The sequence below is a fragment of the Poromitra crassiceps genome (assembly GCF_964638095.1).
Source record: "Poromitra crassiceps genome assembly, chromosome: 15".
NCBI lineage: Eukaryota > Metazoa > Chordata > Actinopteri > Beryciformes > Melamphaidae > Poromitra > Poromitra crassiceps.
The window spans coordinates 40,585,090-40,600,036 of record NC_139634.1 but is presented as its reverse complement, the minus strand read 5'-3'; the positions used below and the strand labels follow the sequence as shown (position 1 = coordinate 40,600,036).

At 42.1% G+C, this 14,947-nt stretch overlaps 1 protein-coding gene across 1 annotated transcript; it reads left to right on the top strand.

The window, feature by feature from the left end:
- The first annotated feature begins 4,832 nt into the window (after positions 1–4,832).
- On the top strand, positions 4,833–12,884 carry LOC310789792 (uncharacterized protein). The gene is made up of 4 exons (XM_083651473.1): positions 4,833–4,878; positions 5,775–6,320; positions 9,539–9,606; positions 11,139–12,884. The coding sequence occupies exons 2-4, from the start codon at positions 5,780–5,782 to the stop codon at positions 11,991–11,993; spliced, it is 1,464 nt and encodes a 487-aa protein (XP_083507599.1). The 5' UTR covers positions 4,833–4,878; positions 5,775–5,779; the 3' UTR covers positions 11,994–12,884.
- The last annotated feature ends 2,063 nt before the right edge of the window (positions 12,885–14,947 follow it).

Genomic DNA, 14,947 nt, shown 5'->3' with positions numbered 1-14,947 from the left:
CCACCGCTGTGCATCAGCGCAAAAGTGAAAGCGTTTTCGCCATCCATTTTACTGTATGAGAACGGCTTCCTCGCGCTTTTCCCTCCAGTTTTGGCTCGCCTCTCCTACTGTGGAGAGACATGTCGCCACTCAGTGGGTCGGTAAAATAGATTATACACATTCAATACCTCCCATTCTGGTATAGGAGACGTAAAAGGGTTAGATCAACGTCCCACCGTCAAAAAAACAAAATCGATTTTTTTTGACGTAAAAACACGTCATTGGCAGTGAACGGTTGGATTTTGTTTGACGTAAAAACACGTCATTGGCAGTGAACGTGTTAACTGGCCCCTGGCCGCCTGTCATTTTGCAAAAGTGGCAGCTGACATAATACGGTTGGGTTACTTTAAAATGCAGCTGAACCCCCCGCAGCAGAGCGCCCCCTGCAGGCAGCTCAGCTCAGGAGTTGTTGGGCAGGCTGAACAGCTTGACGGTGCCTGCCTCTTGGTCGTATTTGCCCTCCTTGTCGTCGCAGGCGTAGTGCCAGCAGCGGCCTCTTGGGGTGCCAGGCCACCGTAAAGGTGGGCGAGTCTCACTGCACCGGCTCCCACAGCTTTTTTTTTTTATTCTTCTTTTTTGGGGCATTTTTGCCTTCATTAGACAGGACATCAGGCAGACAGGAAAGGTGGGGAGAGAGGAAGAGGGGATGACATGCAGCAAAGGACCTTGGGTCGGATTCGAACCTGCGTCGGCCACAGGTTCGACTGCAAACACACAGACCAGACCACAGGAGCTTTAAGACAAGGACCCGGGTTCAAACCCCACAACCTGTTGAAGTGTCCACGAGCAAGACACTGACTGTACCCCTACCAGCTCCAGAGGCAAACACTACCTCCCTGTCCTCCCCTCTTTCCTTCTCCCTTCCTCCTCTCCTTCCCTCTCCAATACAACCTCATAAAAAGATTTAGAAAGAAGAATGAAAATAGACAAGATCAGTCAACAGTAAATCAGCTGTGACAACAGATACAGTAAATATGTACTAACTCATCAGCTGTGACAACAGATACAGTAAATATGTATGTCTACTAACTCATCAGCTGTGACAACAGATACAGTAAATATGTATGTCTACTAACTCATCAGCTGTGACAACAGATACAGTAAATATGTATGTCTACTAACTCATCAACTGTGACAACAGATACAGTAAATATGTATGTCTACTAACTCATCAGCTGTGACAACAGATACAGTAAATATGTATGTCTACTAACTCATCAGCTGTGACAACCAGTGTTGGGGGTAACTCATTACAAAAGTAACATATTACATGTAATATATTACTTTTAGCAGTAACTCAGTAATATAACTTATTACTTATAGGATTTCAGTAATATTATACCAGTTACTTTGTAAAGTAACTCAAGTTACAAATTGAGTTACATTTTATTAAATTAAAGCAAAAAAGATACAATCATTTCCTAATCAAACTATGTGTTTTTATGCAAATAACCACTATAGATGACAATAACAAAGGAAAAGAATAACATTTAGAATTTTGGATTGTTTACACTGACTTCAAGGTGGTTGAAATTATTTTTCGGGATGTTCCGGGGCGGCGATGTCATTCTACTGCTGCTGTTGTTTTGGTAAAAGTAATGCAAAAGTAGTGTAATAAGTAACGAGTTACTCTACACAGAAAGTAATATTGTAAAGTAACGTATTACTTTCAAATGAAAGTAACTAGTAATATGTAGTATATTACATTTTGAAAGTAACTTGCCCAACACTGGTGACAACAGATAGCCTACAGTAAATATGTATGTCTCATCAGCTGTGACAACAGATACAGTAAATATGTATGTCTACTAACTCATCAACTGTGACAACAGATACAGTAAATATGTATGTCTACTAACTCATCAGCTGTGACAACAGATACAGTAAATATGTATGTCTACTAACTCATCAACTGTGACAACAGATACAGTAAATATGTATGTCTACTAACTCATCAGCTGTGACAACAGATAGCCTACAGTAAATATGTATGTCTACTAACTCATCAGCTGTGACAACAGATACAGTGGCCCCTATCGTTGCATCGGCGTAGTTTCTAGGCCGAGCGCCTGGCGCAGCGCTGATCAGTGGGCGTGGACCAGCGCACTTGATATCTTTGTGCTGGCGCTCCACTCAGCCTAAAGCATTACAACCACGCCTTTTAAGCGTAAAATTATGCACCGTCAGTTCATTGGATAAGTGCAATAAACGAACCACAAGCTTGCCTTTTAAGCTCCAATTCCAGTGGTCCAGTAAAACCAGACAAACCCAAGCCTCTGCTTCCCCCCCCCCCCTCCCTTCATCCCGTCTGTCCGTCTCCATATATCGGCTATTATTCCATATTATGATGCTTCTCAAACCAATCTAACTGCAGTTTAAATACTGCAAGCATGTAAATACGCTACACTATAGCAAGATCAAAGTGAAAAGAATGTTCTAAAGGCATCAGCTAGAAAAATATAGCCTATCCCTATATGATGAGATTACTTTTATATTGGTGAAAGTTTGTCCAGAAAGATATCGTTTTCTCTCCCCTGCTGCAGGTTGAATGATGCACATAAATATACCCTACATTATGTAAAGTCATTGCATAAATGTGTTTTTATTGTAAAACTAAATGTGAAGTAGGGCCAAGTTATTGGAGCGGACATCACAGTATAGCACATGACAGTAGAAGCACTTCTGCAGCGCGTTCCGCTGTCACTTATCTAAATCACATTAAATCCACAATAGATATATATAGGCCCAGGAGGACATATATGTTTCACATAGGTTGGTGTATTCATTTCGATGTTTCATTTGGTCCAATATTGAAATGTGTACAATTGCAGGTTGTGTTACCATTACACATTAATTTAGATTGACCTTTTATATCTATTTCGCCTCATTTGGTTGCTATTTAGTAACGAAATGGAGAAGCACAATGCATGCTGGGACATGCCAGGCAACTTACAACTTATTTTTCAGATGGGAAGTGTGTTGTGTCTGTCTAAGCGAGGGAGTCAGAGAGAGAGAGAGAGAAGGGTGACAGAGAAGAGGCAGAAGAGCACTGGCGCACTGAATAGGCCTGGTTTCAGAGAGAGACAGAGAAGGGTGACAGGGGAGAGGCAGAAGAGCGCTCCTTGCAACTGGCGCACTGAATAGGCCTGGTTTTCGAAAGCGCAAAGCGCTAAATTTACGCCAGGTGGGAAGATATCATTACGCCGAGATTTAAGGCCGACACGCCCACTCTGGCCCATTCTGGGACTGCGCCACGCCCATTCGGCCTAAAGCGCATTTGGCAGCGTAAAGCCATATTGATATCGTCCCAAAACAGGCGCAAGGCACGTTTTTTTGCGTTTAAGGCCCGTTTTAGCGCCGAAGGCCTGTGGGAGAATAGGGCCCAGTAAATATGTATGTCTCATCAGCTGTGACAACAGATACAGTAAATATGTATGTGTACTAACTCATCAGATGTGACAACAGATACAGTAAATATGTATGTCTACTAACTCATCAGCTGTGACAACAGTAAATCAGCTGTGACAACAGATACAGTAACTGTCTACTAACTCATTCTGCTTTTTGTTTGAATTTTTACAGTGAATTTTCTTTTCTTTGTCTATTTTGTTTTTCTTGTTTCCATCTTGTTTCTGTTGTATTTTATGCTTTGGACATTATTATTATTATTATTTGGTTTTCTGAGGTAGAGACCCATAATAAGCTCTTTCAGGGTTTTGCGTCTCTACCTGCACTTTACTTGCTGGTTTGCTGTTTTTTTTAATCCGTTTTATAATTATGTGTGCAAAAAAAGCAGATGCCACCAGCATTAAACATTATAAACAAATACTAAGAAATATTATTAACATAAATAAGGCCGCAAGAAATGACTGTAGAGTCATTTCTTACGCATGAGATTACTTTTAGCCTTTTAGTCATAAAGATGATTGAAATATAGGCTACTATTCCATAGACTGAAATGTTATAACAGAAGTGGAGTATTGGCCAGAATGACATGAACATTTGGACACTTATTCAGCAGGTATCTTGCATGTTGCGTTCAGCAGTGTTATTTCTGTTGGGGGAATATTCTAAAATTGGCCATAAGGGTCATCTATAGACTATAGCCTGTTAGTGAAATGACAGGTTTAATTCACTTTGGAGTTTTCAGTGTTGCCAACAGGGGGCAGTGTGATATGCTGCGCTTCTCGGACGGACCCTCTTTGTTCTTTACAAGCAGAGCTGCGTGATTTCGAATCGAACAAAGGTTACGCAAAAACCACGCCCTGTGCCCGCCTACGCAGCAGTCAAGCGCCGGGATTGGCCAGGAGCAAATCTTTTGTCTTCTTTTGACAGCTGGAATCTCCCACACCACAAATCGCTGGGCTGCGTGCCCAGCGATTTGTGGTTCATTCATGAACCAACTGAATTGCTCTTGATAGGGGACATTGAAATTAATTATTAGTGTATTAACGCCAATGAAAACGTAACACAAGCTTTTAACACACAATCGATTTTCAAACATTTATTTCTAAACATCTTTGTAAAATTCGGCCTTTAACCAAAGCTTCAATAACAGAGCTCAGCTGACAGTTTCAGCTGACAGCTGCAGCCTCGCATGGTGTTGTTGTGTTGTTGCTTCTCACAGGAATGGTGTCCCTGTAACAGAGAGCCCAACATGAGCATGAGCGCCTGGCCAATCCCGGCGCTGCGTAGGCGGGCACAAGGCGTGGTCTTTGCGTAACCTATGTGCGATTCGAAATCACGCAGCAGAGCTCGTTGGCTTCCTCATTCTGATGAGCGGAGCTGCAAGTAAACACAGCACCTTGTCCTGTCTCACTCTTTATCCTGTTTATACAGGTTGGTGAAGTATTAACACTTATACAACTGCACATACACGTTGCTTAACAGTTAAACTAAGTAGTAGATCGATTTTGCAAGTGTAATGACTGCATTTAGATGGTTTTGTGAACAAGTAGAAAAACGTTTTTGTTTGTATTGTGGGTGATCCAAAATGGCGCCCGCTTAAACTTTTCATTACAAAACAGGGTAAAATCCAAATAGGTCTTTAGGTTTTGGGCTCCAGCAGATTTCAGTTTTGGTCAAGCATGATTGTTTTGGGAACACAACTGTTTTAGTGAATATATTTTGATATTAGTTTGAAATTATAAGCACTGTTAAAAGTTATGTTTTGCAAGTCAGCTCATACATTCTAATGGTACAGCCATAGTATAAATGTCTATTGCTAGTACTTTTTAATTTTGTTTATTTATTTTGCACTAGGAGAGGTTAAAACCTAGAAATTCTCTATTTCTTAGTAGCCTAAAATGTAGGAATGTGGTGGTAAATGAAACATTAGCTCAGTTAATAGACTGAATGAGGATTTATTCATGCTTAGTACACTGATTGAACTCAGGAAATGGAACGTGGAAAATGTTTGTTTTATTTTGAAGGTGAAGAAGATTGTGACTATAGCCTGTTTGATTATATTTTTGGATATTATGAAAATGTGAATTGTTACAGTAACATTGAAATATGGAAACAAAATACAAAGAGAAAGAAAAAAGATATATTTTGCACAATCTAAAATAAATTCTGATGAGCGGAGCTGCAAGTAAACGCAGCACCTTGTCCGTGTCTCACTCTTTATCCTGTTTATACAGGGACGTTATCTGTTTATTTGGGATCTCAGTCCGAGACCTGTAACAAAATGCGTGAATTAACTTTCAAATAAACTTTTGTTTTTGTCTTTGTAGGTAATATGGCTCAAACCCCATATGAGGCTGTTCTCCCTGAGACTCAGGTCTGCAGCTCTCTGACTCCTAACAGACCTACTGCTCCATCACATCGACTGGACAGCAAGACTCAGGATACAGATAAAGGCAAAAAGCCACAAAAGGAGGAGGCTTCTAGTTCTCTGAATGGAGTGAAAAAGGCAGTGGTCGTCTTGAGCAGACTATCTGAGCAGACCATACGTAGTGCTCTTCATCTACCAATGCCTCAGCTGGACAACAGTGAAGAGGAGGACCTGAGCATCTGTGACTCTGACACACAGTGGGAACCTAAAGATAACTTGAGTTATTCTGATTGGTCCATCTTAAGCTCAGAGACTAAGTCAAACAAGAAGAGAGGAACGCATCTGAAAACTAGAGAGTTCACCACGGATGATCCAACAAAAACATCTAAACCACGAGCAAACACTGATGCCAAAAGGAACGCCACGACCACACCACAAGGAAACACGGATGTTGTGAAGAAAAGAGCTAAACGAACAACTGCCACAGTGCAAAAGCCAAACAAAGGTAACCTTCCAGCTTTCAGTCTTTGAGCGATAGAGTCCACTACAGCCATAGATATTATATTAGATGCATCACTACTGTACCTGAAAACTATTCCTTATGTTTACACATCACTCCTGTCCCCTTGGCTCCATTGTGTCAAGGAAATGGATCCAGAAACATTATTTTTGTAGAATATCCCAGCAAATATTTTCATGTAGAATGACCATCTTCTGCACATCAAACCAATATTCGTCGATTCAGGGTCTATATTATACCATGATAGTGCTCTAACTTATTAGTAGGGCACCTCGGAGGGGTCCACGCGCACCCCCCTTATTTTGTTTCTATTCTGGATTTTTGGCTCCATAGGACGTCTAAAATAAAGATTTTGATGATCCCAAGAGAAAAACCTGTCCAAAATGTGTTTTTCCCCCAATGTTTTATTACCCGTATGACATCCGCGGGATTGCCGGCAGGAACGGCGGTGAGACTGTCTTTCAGAGACTGTGACATGCTCAAATTTTGAGGTTGGGAAAAGGTAGGGATATCATTTGAAAGGAGACAACCTTAGGTTTCCAATGGGACCAAGCTTGTCATGCTAGCTTGTCGGAAAGGGGGCTAAATAACTAATGATTCAAAGTCAGACAAAGTTTTGGCGAGGGAAAAATGGCCATCACCATTTTCCAAATGGTCCCTTGACCTGTCTTCCAACCTCCTGTCCAGCTGTCTTCCAACTTCCAAACAGATTGACGTAACATCACAAAACTTTGTAGAAAGGTTGGCAGAGGTCACTCTAAATAGTTCAATGATGTTCATCATGTCTTCATTTATACATAGACGTTTTTGTTTTCTTGTGTTCAGACATAGGTTTATAGATGTTATTTATTTACCTTGACAGTTTCGACGAGTCAACTCTCGTCTTCTTCAGAAGCAGTCGCACTGACAGCTGGGTATGACGTGTCAACCAGTTGCTTTTCAGCAACTGGCGGTGTGCCCAGCTGAGCTGCCAGGTCTGCCAGGCCGGCCACGCCCACTATGACGTGTCATGGCCGGACTGACAGACCTAACAGCCCCGCCGGGCACATCGCGCGGCCTGCCGCCCGTTGTTCTCTGGAGTAGAGTATCCCAGGTGCGGGAGAGCATGTAGGCCCCCTCATCCCTGTTGATGGTGCCCACGACACGTCTCCTGATTTCCATAGCCTCCTTGATCCAACGCTTGTATTTGTTGTCCTCTGTTCCAATGACTCTTGCTTGATGCCAGTCCATAACGTGGTTGTTTCTTTTGCAGTGGTCTGATATGGCTGATTTGAGGTTTTCCTGTTGTGTTTTTTCTTTCTGTGTTCTTGTGAGTCGTGTTGCTGTTTCCTTTTCACATTCCTTCTGATGTTCTTTCTTTCTGGTGATGAATGACCTGCCCGTCTCCCCAATGTATGTTTTATTGCAGGATATGCATGGTATTTCGTATATAACGTTACATTTATTGTCCTGTTCGATTTTGTCTTTTGGGTGTACTAATAATTGCCGTAGTTTTGTGTGGGGTTTTATTGCAGTGACTATTTTCAGTTTTTTATATTACACCCAGGATCATACCACACGATGATTACATCCTAGCCACGGAGTTGGCATGCAATAAAATACAGGATCAAGGTCAAAAAGCAGAACTCCGCAACGCTGTAGCAAGCATACTCAAGGCAGCAAAATTACCACAAAGCAACATCACAAAACAGGAGAGAGCAGCTATAGACTCTCTCAAAAAAGATAAAGCCATCACCATATTACCGGCAGATAAAGGCAGAACAACAGTGGTCATGGACACTAGCACATATGTAGCACAAATGGAAACCATGTTAGGAGACAATAACACATACGAAACATTGAAGAAAAACCCCACAGAGAAAAAGATGGGCACACCGCCAGTTGCTGAAAAGCAACTGGTTGACACGTCATACCCAGCTGTCAGTGCGACTGCTTCTGAAGAAGACGAGAGTTGACTCGTCGAAACTGTCAAGGTAAATAAATAACATCTATAAACCTATGTCTGAACACAAGAAAACACAAATGTCTAGAGGTCACTCTACTTCAAGATTCAAGATTTTTTTTTTTATTGTCACTCCATGGTACAAGTATCACGTGTGAAATTCTTGTGCTGTGGACTCCGTTTACAACATAGTACAAATATAACAGGGCATATGAGTGCAAAAACAACAAGAGACACAACAAGCAATAAGGCAGTATAGTGATAAGACAAGTCAGAGGCAGTGGCATATTCACTGCACATAGGTGCACATGTCGTGTGCATACTTTAGACGTGCTTAAACATTTTAAATTCTGCGTATTTGACATACAGGTGCAAATAGCATATTCCTTATTAAACATAATTAAACTCTGCATTTTAAATTTGGCGTATTTTACATACAGGTGCAAATAGCATATTCCTTATTAAACATACAATTAAACGTTAGACATACGTAATGGTAGCAGCTACAGTACGGTACAGTGCGGCTACTACACTATTTGTGTATGTTAAGGAGTCTCGTGGCCTGCGGGAAGAAACTGTTCCTCAAGCGATTTGTGCGTGCTTTTGGGACCCTGTATCTTCTCCCTGAGGGTAGCAGGGAGAACAGGCTGTTGTGGGGATGGTTTGTGTCTTTGATGATCTTCAGGGACCTCCTGAGGCACCGCTGTTTATACAGTTCATGCAGATCTGGCAACTCACATTCTGTTACGTGCTGGGCCGCGCGTCTCACTCTCCGTAGCGCCCTGCGGTCCATGGTGGTACAGTTTCCGTACCAGGTGGTGAGGCCGCCAGTCAGCAGGCTTTCAATGGTGCCTCTGTAGAAGTCCCTGAGAGGTGGCAGGGGGGGGTGGTGAGGGAGGAGAGGAGGAGAGGGGGAGGGGGGGGGTGGGGGGGCGAGAGAGGGGGGGTGATGGGGGGGGGGGAGAGGAGGAGGGGAGGCGCTCTGGCAGAGGGGTCGAACCTGGCGTAGAACGCGTTGAGTACTCTACTGAGTCCAGTGCCCTCTAGTTTTTTTAAATCAATCTTAAGGAAATCAATTATATAAGAGCACTTTTACTGTTTTTCCATTCACATTAATGACACCTTAATATTTCTTCAGTAGGTTTTAGTCTTCAGAGACCTGCTTGGATCCTACAATCACTGCTTGCAGCTACATTCTTCTTATTAGTATTAGTATTGATTTTGTGGGTGTTCCCTGTCTTCATCTACCTCTGTTTCTCAGAGCTGATTGTCTGGAAGAGACATCTGGCAGAGGAGAGGAACACTGTCAAGATGAATTCTTCAGAAGAGGTGAGGAGAAAAACATCACTGTTGTGTCACTGATGTTCCACCCACACACACATGGGCGCGCACATGCACACGCACACGCACACACACACACACACACACACACAGCATCCAAACGTTCCCTCTGTGGAATGTGGCTCACTGGGACAGGCTCACCATGGAAGTCAGCATGGTGGAACCAGACTAAATCCAGGATCAAAAACCAATCTGCACGTAGCAGCACAGAATAGATCAAATCAATTAGAATAATTTCTATTTCTTTTCTGTAGAGACAGTTTTAACTTGACAACAAAAACATTGTAAATTGAAGCCCAGCTCACTTCCTGTTGCAGTGTTTGCTAGTACAGTAGAACAAGACTGTCAGGACTCCTAGACAGGGCTGACAATTCCATGGAAACGGTCTATACGGTACCTTATTCACCTTTCTTTTCTCAATAAAAGACAGTTAGACCTTTTAACCCATTATATGAGACACTACAACAAACGTTACACTGTACTCATAACGTTTGAAGTCGGACTAGAGGCAGTAATTTACATTGACAAAATCAAATGATGGATTGAAATAAATGATATCTATCCCTTACAGGATTTCTATCTTAAAACATATAATGAACTGTAACATACCCGACAACATCTGTTGTCATAAACTGTAGACTAGACCTTTTTAACAACATGAAATGAAATTAATTTTTACTTCAGTAAAACACATGCTAAACACAGTAAGCTACTAATTAGAGCTTAACATGCTTAACACAGTAGTTTTCAGCAGGAGAAAACAGGTAAAAAAACAACAGGAATCAGCCTCTCACGATGCAGTAGGCTACTCGGGTTACTAAGAGAGACTCTTATCTACAATTCTTAATAATAATTGACTGAATATCTTGCTTTCTTTATGTATATTTTCACCAAAAGTGGAGAGCACGTTTCATGCAGCTTCACAACAAAGAAAATCTCTTTTGACTCGCTCAAATGCCCTCTGCTGGCCTGGCGTCATATGCTTTGACACTCAAATAGTTAACCCTTTTCTAACTGCATTGGGTTACATTTATTTATCCCTGGAGTGAAATTCTGCCGTTACAGCAGCAGCAATATGCATGATAGTAACACAGTATATCTTCTATCAAAAACACACAGAGGTAGGTGTCTAGTAATGTCTAGGTGTCTAGGTAACTATAGTGTCTAGGTAACTATAGTGTCTAGGTAACTATAGTGTCTAGGTAACTATAGTGTCTAGGTAACTATAGTGTCTAGGTAAGTATAGTGTCTAGGTAACTAGTGTAAAATAACATGATGCCGTGGGTTGGTTTTCCTCCCTCCTCAGTTTTTGAAGTCACCAGCCGTCACTGACACACACACACACACACACACACACACGCATGCACGCACGCACACACACACACACACACACACACACACACGCACGCGCACACACGCATGCACGCACACACACGCACACACGCATGCACGCACATATACACACACACACACACACACACAGTGTCTCTGCCTGATTCTGTCTTTCTATCTTTTTATAGAAACAGAGAGACACCAGTGGACCCAGACGTCACCTCTGTGATCAGTGTGACAAAACATTCACAAGACTTGACTACTTAAAGCAACATCAGAGAGTTCACTCAGGAGAGAAGCCTTACTCCTGTCAGGAGTGTGGAAGCTGTTTCAGTCAATTAGGTAGCCTAAAAAGACACCAACACATTCACACTGGAGTTAAACCCTACAGCTGTGACCAATGTGGGAGTAGCTTCAGTCATTTAAGTGCCCTAAGACAACACCAACGCATTCACACTGGAGTTAAACCCTACAGCTGTGACCAATGTGGGAGCAGGTTCAGTCAGTTAGGTAACCTAAGAACACACCAACACATTCACACTGGAGTTAAACCCTACAGCTGTGACCAATGTGGGAGCAGATTCAGTCTGTTCGCTCACCTAAAATCACACCAACGCATTCACACTGGAGTTAAACCCTACAGCTGTGACCAATGTGGGAGCAGGTTCAGTCATTTAGTTGCCCTAAAAAGACACCAACACATTCACACTGGAGTTAAACCCTACAGCTGTGACCAATGTGGGAGCAGGTTCAATCAGTTAAGTCACCTAAAAGAACACCAACACATTCACACTGGAGTTAAACCCTACAGCTGTGACCAATGTGGGAGCAGCTTCAGTCAGTCACGTAGCCTAAAAACACACCAACGCATTCACACTGGAGTTAAACCCTACAGCTGTGTCCAATGTGGGAGCAGCTTCAGTCGCTTAGGTAACCTAAAAACACACCAACGAATTCACACTGGAGTTAAACCCTTCTACTGTGTCCGCTGTAAGAAAATGTTCAGACACTCAAATACAGTGAAGAACCATCGCTGCATCTAACCTGCTGAAGAGCGCCTCCACTGTCTGCAGCGGGAACCAGCTTCTCTCTGTATAATAGACCCTTTTCACGGGGGCCATTTTCTGTCGAAAAGGAAGGTTAAACGCAGGTGCAAGCAAAACACTAATGAGGGTTTCCAACTTCTCAACACTCACGTGACTTTTCATGACGTTTCTGCCCCCCCCCCGCCACGTTGTTATTTGTTAGTTTTTGCTCAAACCAAATGTTTTATGGTCACACACAGTTCAGTAGGTCACATGATTCAGTAGGTCACATGATTCAGTTGGTCACATGATTCAGTAGGTCACATGATTCAGTAGGTCACATGATTCAGCAGGTCACATGATTCAGTAGGTCACATGATTCAGCAGGTCACATGATTCAGCAGGTCACATGATTCAACAGGTCACATGATTCAGCAGGTCACATGATTCAGTAGGTCACATGATTCAGTAGGTCACATGATTCAGCAGGTCACATGATTCAGTAGGTCACATGATTCAGCAGGTCACATGATTCAGCAGGTCACATGTCGGCTTGGTTCCAGCCTTAAAACTCGTTACAGAAGGATTTTTCAAAATGTCTATGGGAGAAAATGAATGGGTAACTTACTTTCGGTACCTGAAATGTCACGAAAAGTCACGTGCCTGTTCAGCTCTATAGGACGATACTGACCAAAAAAAATCTAATTGTGATTATTTGTCAAACTTTTCTTCTTGGAATAAATCTTTTAGGAGCTTAACATTGTTTAAAGAAAAGTTATTTTGTTGTCAGTGTGCAGGATTTGCTGAGTTAAATGTTTAAATGTTTTGTTCCAGTTTGGATCAAACTCTGAAGAAATGTATTGCTGCGTCTTGCATTTTATTTTCTAATAATTGTTCTGTTCATCTCTATTGTCCAACCAAACATGTAAGGAAATAAAAGTTCAATGACAGCAAAGTGTGAATTATGCAGAATTATTTTGAGTTCTCAGCCATACATCTTGACATTAGATTGCTAGAATGTAACCAACAATGTAAATAGACATTGCAAAGGTGATGATATAGTTTGGATGGAGAGAAACTGTGGTGTGAAACTGATGGTCAAGTGTCTCATTTGTGATTAAACTGGACTGTACATAACCAAAAAGATAGGTGATATGAGAGTTACAGCATAGACCAAAGGCTTTCAAAAGGGGAGGTGGGCCTTCCCAGGGGGGCTCCAATTAGTTTCAGGGGAGGCTCAGTGAATGGAAGTGAAAACATACATCACATTAGTTATTACATCAGTTATCAAAAGGAGATCACATAATGTGTGTGATTTGGTTAAAGATATGTTTCATAGATGCAGTAATACTGGGACATTTTAGTGTTTTCCCCACTTTCCCAGAGTCAGAAACAAATAAATGCCTCCAGACAAACAGACATATATATTATAGTCTGAAGCTGACTTGTCTCAGTTGTTGAGATGGTGATGGGGGGGGGGGGGGGGGGGGGGGGCACACGGCCTCAGTCACACACATTATGTGATGGTGACTGTTTTTATTTATTTGGAAATCTAACATTTATTTTTTGAATGACTGAGATAGCTCTCTCAGATCAAAAGTTACGAGTATTTATCTGTTCTGTGTCTAAAAGTAAAATGTGAGAAATGGCTTTGAACATTCCACAACATTCTATTTTCTACAGGAGCATTCCAACAAAACTATAAAAATAAATACTTTCCTCTTTGTTTTATGAAAATACTTATTCACCGTGATGATGTACTACAGGGATGAAGGAAACCAAATCACTCAAATATCTGCAAAACATTTTATTTACTTTTAAAACTTCTTTTGCTCATTAAATAATGTGCAGCAGCGACATGTGGAGGGTTTCTGCAGTGCACACACACACACACACGCACGCACGCACACACACACCTACACACACACACACACACACACACAAACACACACACACACACAGACGCGGGCAGGGATACTCAACTTGCTTTGCCCGGGGGCCACTTTCGTGAAATGATAGAAGGCCAGGGGCCAGTTAATAAACAAACAATATACATTTTTCTGTAGCGGATTGTAGGTTTTTGGGGTGTCAGCCGGAGTTTAGTCTGACAATGTTGTGCACACCGGATAGTTAGTTAGGTTAAGTACATACATAAGTGCCTGGGTAGCGAGCAGACTGCAGTATTTGACAATTTAGCAGCTAAATCATAGATTATTGAAAGATATTCCATATTCCAGACTGAAATATTATAACAGAAGTGGGATATTGGCCAGAATGACATGAACATTTGGACACTAATTCAGCGGGTATCTTGCATGTTGCGTTCAGGTGCACTGTAAAAAAAAAAGAAAAAAAAAGAAAAGGCAATTCCATCACGGGCCACACACACAGGGGGAGCCCGCGGGCCAAATGTGGCCGCAAGTTGAGTATCACTGCACTAGGGGGACCTTACGCCGTTTCATGTCTAGAAACAAGGAAGATCTTGCAAGTTCCCTGACAGTTGTATCATCACTGTTCAGCATGTTGATCAGGTGGGACAGCCTTGTTGTAGCGTTGTTGTACAGTATATCCACTCCACATTTGGGATACCGGAACCCACCCTCCTGTTTAGACTGGAAATTGATCATTCAGTTCACTCAGTGTTTTTGCACATGAGGTGGTGGACATTGGAGAAGAGATGTTGAATTCTAGACAGGGCAACCTGTCTAATAGCCTCCAGCTTCATCAGCAGTGGAAGTGGTGAAGCATCAATCAGGTCCAGCCTATCAATGAACTCGGTGGTTAAAATATCAACTTGTTCTTTCCATTCAGCGGCTATATGTTGAACTTATATGACCCAGGTAGGTTTATGTTTGGTGCAGATCGTACACACGGATAGGATTAGAGTTGATGGTAAACTCCGGGGCTTTTGTCAGATTTAGCTTTGTACCAGCGATTTCCCCCACTTTGTCTGTGGTAGAGAACAGCGCATT

What these genes read in the sequence shown, in the direction of transcription:
- LOC310789792 (XM_083651473.1), top strand. Translation starts at nt 5,780, where the DNA reads ATGGCTCAAACCCCATATGAGGCTGTTCTCCCTGAGACTCAGGTCTGC. An exon ending in AGTGCAAAAGCCAAACAAAG is followed by an intron (nt 6,321 to 9,538) that starts GTAACCTTCCAG and finishes TCTGTTTCTCAG; the next exon opens with AGCTGATTGTCTGGAAGAGA. An exon ending in AGATGAATTCTTCAGAAGAG is followed by an intron (nt 9,607 to 11,138) that starts GTGAGGAGAAAA and finishes ATCTTTTTATAG; the next exon opens with AAACAGAGAGACACCAGTGG.